Here is a 7297-nt window from a genome sequence, read left to right on the forward strand (position 1 = left end):
TACTTAACATGCATATCCTCTATTTTTGTGTCTTGAGTCTGGCTTTAGTCTCATGCCCAGACTAGTCTGGCTTATAAAATTTATAATTTAGGGTGAGCACAAAAATGAAAAACAATTTTAAAATTTCAATGTAACATTTTATGAAGTTATTCTAATTATATACATGTAAATGACTGCTTTTTGTCAAAATATAGTATTAATGGATCAAGTCTAATGACTGTTCATGAATTTCTCTTTTTCTCTATTGGTATAAAACAGATTTCTTCTCCTGTTTATTCCTCCTCACTGAGTACGTCTGGTAGTTTTATTGATAAAATGAAAACCCGAAAGAAAAGGGTATTGATTCTGTATGGGTCTCAAACTGGTACTGGGGAAGAATTCTCTAATAGATTAGCAAAGGACTCATCTCGTTTAGGACTACCAGCCATGACCTTTGACCCTGAGGACTGCACTGACTGGGTAAGGATCTTAATCATTGATTCGGATTGACATTACCCCAATGTTTTGTACATACATTGGGTTGTATGTAGATGCTACATGTATGTTCATGTAGAAAACTTCTTTTAATTAAAAGCTTTGCCTTTTAGAAGTCAATCTCCTTGTCACTTTATGCCATGTATAAAGTTTGAGCCTGTTTTTGTCAGATTTTTGGTATTTTAGTTTTTATTTGGTAGCGCATAGCTGCAAATTTTTGTTAGTCAAAATTTCATCAATATAATGAGGCATTTTTTTGAAAAAATTTTTGCTCCACGTGGGTGGTATGCGGATTTATAACAGAAATGACAAAAATTCTATTAACGAAAATTAATTTTGACAAATTAAGATTATGACGAAAGTTTTGACTAATGAAAATTTGGAGTTATGGGGTTTGCATTCTAGTCATACAGTACCATATAGCCGGAAATTTTGGAGGGAGTAAAATTTGGCGAATTGCTAAATTTTGGTTATTGGCAGATTTTAATTTGGCGAATTAGTGGCCACGTGCCATTGAGCATGCGTGTAAAGGCTCAAAATGGCGGTTTTTATTTTGGCGAATGAAACTCTATTCGCCAAATTCGCCAAATTTTTGTCCCTCCAAATTTTTGTGCTATACGGCATTTTCTCACTTAGAAAGTTCATTCCACTAATGTTAGGCATTAAGCTTCAAATCATAGACTCTGAAATATTACTATTGATATTATACTGTCCAAGACATAATTTATTGATGTCTTAATGTTACGTAGAATGTTTGAGCAGATTTTGATGAATTATGGGACCAAAAACACATGTACATGTACTGACCTTTTTGCAAATTTTTGAATTAAAATGTATTTCAGTGAAAATTAATAGTGCACCAATCCACTGTTTAGGAGCTACCTTTAGCTATGATTATTTGATTATTATCAATATATCTTTTATTTTATGTTGTTGTTTAATTATAATAATTGTACTACTTTATTATTATTTTAGGATGACCTTACTAGAGTAGGACAGGAAGTTGAAGGATCACTTGTTATTTTTGTAATGGCCACTTATGGAGAGGGAGACCCAACTGATAATGCTCAGGAATTTTTTGACTGGTTAAAAGAAACTACTGATAATCTTCAAGGACTAAAATATACGGTTAGCTCATCATTTTAAATTACTACATGTACATGCATAAGTAGTGTAGAATGATGCATAATTACATGCACTTAAGTTACATGTACACGTACATGTTATTGTATCATTCTGTATTAGTATTGTTCATTGCTAAGCTATTGAGTGGTTGGGCTAGCACTGTTTGTATATAGTACATGTATTCTTTAGCTTATTTATGAAATTTAAATATTGTTTTCAATCCACCAATGGCATTGCGTTTATTAGTGCTGGTATTAGTTCTTCTGTAAATCATTTTTATTTAATATCATTGCTTTACCTTGGGTACGCCACCGGAGCTTATAGGGAGAACCTCAGTTTTTGTTGAAAATCAGGAAATGAAATTTGACGGTTCAAATGGTGTGTTAATGCTTAGTAGTGAATTTTTGCTGACAAGAATAGTTATAAGACAAATTTGGTTGAATGAGTTATCACAACTATACTATAGTGTCAAATATCACACTGTTCTGCATAATGTACTGAAATAAATCAAAATGAATTAATCAAAAATAAAACTTAGCATTGTACTTGTATATACTAAGATAAAGAAACATTAGTAATTATCACACTATTCTATTAAGACACACACATTTAACTACTTAACATAAATCTCATAATAACTAACAGGACTGTCTTCATCATCATAATCAGCACACACACTCAACTCAATATAGTCAGTAGTGGTATTGCTACCATAGTCTCTGTAAAACCATGGGATACCAGGAACATTACAACAAGGGGACTCAAGAGAGCCACAACCTTGACGATCCCATAGTGGATCAGATGTGTAGAGAATCTGCTATACTAGGAACACCTGATTCACAGAAGTAGTTATTACCAATAGAAGCTGGCACTGATACAGAACTACCATTATTACATGGACATGAAGAGCCTAATTCACTTTGACCAGCAATGAATGACCAGACTTTTTGACGGGAAGGTCCTTGAGTGATACTAACACCATCAAAATCCTGAGCACTATTAAGACCATTTATAGAACCAAATATATATCCTGTTACTCTACCACACACCTGAGAATAACTGATATCATTAGATGGGAACTGAACTGATATGCAACCATTGTGTAATGTTTGTTTACCACAAGCTCTAACTCCTGACTGGTACAGACCAAACCCAGAAGGACAGTTCTGTGTATCAAAAAGGGGTTTACTCCATGTTGACTGCTTTGCTTCCTTCCTCTACTGGTTGAGACTGTCGAGTATCAGTTGATGTTATGTTAGTATTAATATCCAGTATTTCATATGCATCTTCCTGATTTGGTTGAGCTGCTAATAAAAATCACTGACATACATGTATCTATTCTTTATTAAAGTGCCTATCACTTTTAGTTGGTCAATTTTTATTGCTATAAAATACAATAAAAAGAAAAGTAATTTCTAACATTTAGTATACATTTCAACACAACTAATGGTAGACATATATACTTACTAAAGGTGATTTCTTGTGACAAATGCCCTAATTGTTTTGCTAATCCATGAGGTACATGTAACTTAAACCATAAACCACACCTAGACTACTGCAAGAGCCACAAAGGAAATTTGGTCTAGAACTAAAGCTCACAACAGAATAAAGCCTTTTCTTGTATCCATCCAAAGAATATTCTAACTGTGAACTAAGTAAAAAGATACAATGCCAGTAATTTTAAAGACAATGCATTATGAATAATCATTAATTATTGTTCTTTTTTATACATTGTGACACAGTTGATAGTTTGTACAGTAAGGAAGGAGCTACAATGTAAGCAGCTGACAAGTTACACAAGTCATAAGTGTAGTTTACTTATAATACAATATATCATATCCTCTTCTCAAAGGCAATCACAAACTTCAACTTATTATTATTATTTTTCATACAACATTAGTAAAAGTATAGAGCTGCCAAAAGGTTGCTTAGAATAGAGAGTCTCAAATTAACAAGTAGCCAATAAATTGATTTACAACAGATGTGTACTGTACCGTATAGGGGGTATATTTCACTGAAAAATGTTTGTTCTAAGCAGGATTAGAAATTTTCGTTCGTTTTATTTTCATTCTGAGCAGCCATTTTCTAAATGTGGCATTGAGGAAATGCATTTTTCATTATTTGTTCCACAAAGAATGAGAACAAAAAGAAAGAAATTAAACTCTGACAGAATATACCAGCTATATACAGTATGCAGAACAGCAACTACACCTGAATGAGAACATCATATACAGGGGCGTAGGCAGGATTTTTGGAGGATTTTTCCATAGGCAGGATTTTGGCCGGGCAAGCTATGCACCACACAAAGCGCGCCACAAAATTTTGCAAAACCACACCTTTTAAGGGCGTGACCACACCCATTTTTCAATATGGTGGACTTAAAGAAAGATTATAGCCATTAGATACAAGATTTATCATTTTGCAGACCTCTGTAAAACTCCGGTTTTTAAGCATACAATCAATATAAATATGACAAATGTGCATCACTGAGGCAGCAGGTTCATGGTGGCTCAGTGGGGAAGGCGTGTGGCTGGATTTACCTATGTGCACTGGTTTGAATCCAGCAATAATCTTTTTTTTTAATTTTTTTTACTACTTAGTACTTACTAGTACTTAGCTATGTCCCATACTTATGTTAGGAGTCCCCTAGTTGGCTATTGTTTTAGGGTGGCGGTTTTTTTAGAGCGTCCCTACTCATTTTAGGAGTCCCCAAGGTTGGTTTAGGTTTAGTTTTTTTTAATTTTAGAGTGTTTCCTAGGCATTTTAGGAGTTTCCAGTTATGTTATGTGAGTGGTAGAAATAGCCACTGCCATAAAAATGGAGTTTTACGGAGATGCACAGAATGATAAATCCTGTGCCTAATGGCTTTAAAGAAAGATCATAGGCAATGTTGAATATTACCTTATTCTCCTTATTTTACCATATACAGATAGAACCAACTCTCCTCCTTGCTATTATCAAGAATGAGCTTCATCTGTGCTTCTGTTTAGAAGATACACATCTACTTGCACAGCCACCATCTTCACTTTTTAACCACAAAGCAACTTTGATTTTTGTGCAAATGATTCACAGGGGTGCTGGATTTTTGCCAAAGGGTCTGGTACTGTACTTACCTTTGCTTAATACATTGTGAGACTCCTTAGTTGCTGGGTCTTATTTTATTCAGGTAAAATTCCCCTCAAACTTGCTATGTTTTTCAGAAATTGCCTAATTATCAGCTTATCAGCTACACGTGATTCAAATTTTAAATGATTTTAATTATATTCATAAGCTATTGGCGATGAATATCATTTTATCAGTGACGTATCAGGAAGTGAAGCCATAGAGGTCCCTTTCACAATTGTGTAGCAGTGTCTTCGTGTAGACTGCATGCAATAAACTAAGTTTCAACAAAATTAATACTGGTAAAGAAAATAACACTCCAAAATGTTTGTACTACATGTACATGTACATGTATAAGATAACTTAAGGAAAACATTTGTAACTATCACACTGTTCTATACTAAGAGTCACACATACACACACATGCACTTTACTACTTAACATAAATCTCATAATAACTAACAGGACTGTCTTCATCACCAGCATCAGCACACACCCTCAACTCAATATAGTCAGTAGTGGTAGTGCTACCATAGTCTCTGTGAAACCATGGGATACCAGGAACATTACAACAAGGTGCTTCATCAGAACCACAACCTTGACCATCCCATAGTGGATCAGATGTGTAGAGAATCTGTGATGGACTGCTATGAGGAACACCGGATTCACAGAAGTAGTTATTACCAATAGAAGCTGGCACAGATCCAGAGCTTCCAGTACTACATGGACATGAAGAGCCTATTTCACTTTGACCAGCTATTAGTGACCAGACTTTTTGACGTGAAGGTCCTTGAGTGATGCTCACACCATCGAAATCGAGGGCACTGCTAAGAGCATCAATAGAACCAAATAGATACCCTGTTACTCTACCACACACCTGAGAATAACTGATATTATAAGATGGGAACTGAACTGATATACAACCTCTTTGTCGTGTTTGCTTACCACAAGCTCTAACTCCTCCTGACTGGTACAGACCAAACCCAGGAGGACAGTTCTGTGTAGCATCAGTCATATCCAGATATGCTACTCTTGTCCATCCACCAATAGAATTACATAACTCCTCCATATTACAGTAAGCAGTATAAGTAGAACTAGTATTTGACAGTAGTAGATACACACCTGATGGACTACGGGGTTGTCTCTCCTTAATCTCTTTACAAGAGGTAGGTAAAGCAGTTGAGTCATTGTGTAGCACTAATAGTTCCTGTGCTATTAGTAGTATATCATCAACCACTCCAGCAGTAGAGGTACTGGTGTCTTGTAGATTAGAGAGAGCATTGACAATGTCTATTAGCTTTTGTGCCAAATTTCTTGTAGTTTGTAAGATTTGCTTATCAAGTTCAGTGAAGTTTGTATTGTTCTGAAATAGTTGAAGGGTGTTCTGTCCCACACCATTAGCCCATTCATTGAAGTCAGGAAGGCTCTGTGTTACATTGCTGTTAACTTTAGAGACAACACCATTAGCCCATTTATTAAAGTCAGGAAGGCTCTGTGTTACATTGCCGTTAACTTTAGAGACAACACTGTTGGCCCATTCATTGAAGTCAGGAAGGCTCCCTGTTACATTGCCGTTAACTTTAGAAACAACACCATTAGCCCATTCATTAAAGTCAGGAAGGCTCTGTGTTACATTGCTGTTCACTTTAGAGACAACACCGTTAGCCCATTCATTAAAGTCAGGAAGGCTCTGTGTTACACTGCTGTTAACTTTAGAGACAACACCATTAGCCCATTCGTCAAAGTCAGGACAGTTATTTGTGTTAGCAGTAGCCGCAGTTGAAGCATTAGCATTACTTGCATGCATTTGAGTTAGCATTAAGCAAAGCATAGCCACCAGTATTACCAATATGATGCATAGTAATACTGTGATAACAACAAAGGGTTTACTCCATGTTGACTGCTTTGCTTCCTTCTTTATTGCTGCCTCTACTGGTTGAGACTGTTGAGTATCAGCCCGTGTCACATAACTTACATAAGTATTAGTATCCATCATTTCATATACATTTTCCTGATTTGGTTGAGCTGCTGATGAAAAGTCACTGAAACATCTATCCTTTTCTTCCATTTTTAGTTTTAACTTATGACTTATCTGAGCTCTTTAAACTTGATACAGCGATCACAATAACTACATACACTGAATTCATATACTATTATTTGATAAACTTTAAGCACTTACGATAGTGAAAAGCAAACTTTTAATGTCAAAATAATATTTGTGTAAGAGAATGCAAGGCAGAAAAATAACATTATGTAGGTGCAAGCTTACAAGGTATTTTTTATTTTGTCATTTTCATTCTTGTTTGTCACTACAACTTTAAATACTGGTACATGCATTTACTTTGCCTACACAAAGTTTGTTTAGCACAAACTTAAAAATTGAATTGTTAATAGAATTATTCTTGCTATTATTTTTCAATTGTCAGGAACAAAATAGAAATAAACAATTTTTGAATGAGTTAGTATACAAGGATAGTACTGGAAGACTTTACTGGGTCACAGGAGGTAGGATAGTAATAGTCACAAATCACAACTTCAATTTTTAGCTTATACATCTAGTTGTTTTTTGGTGTTTATTCACTAGATGAACCATGGT

The 7297-nt window shown here is 35.0% G+C and overlaps 1 protein-coding gene across 1 annotated transcript in view; it reads left to right on the forward strand.

The window, feature by feature from the left end:
* The first annotated feature begins 213 nt into the window (after nt 1–213).
* Nucleotides 214–7297, forward strand: part of LOC100636252 (NADPH--cytochrome P450 reductase-like) — a 40365-nt gene continuing 33281 nt past the window's right edge. Inside the window, 2 exon segments of the mRNA XM_020002058.1 lie at nt 214–459; nt 1450–1602. Coding sequence (XP_019857617.1) covers nt 214–459; nt 1450–1602 — 399 coding nt within the window.

This window comes from Amphimedon queenslandica, unplaced genomic scaffold, assembly GCF_000090795.2.
Source record: "Amphimedon queenslandica unplaced genomic scaffold, v1.1 AMPQUscaffold_12985, whole genome shotgun sequence".
In the NCBI taxonomy this organism is placed as follows: Eukaryota; Metazoa; Porifera; class Demospongiae; order Haplosclerida; family Niphatidae; genus Amphimedon; species Amphimedon queenslandica.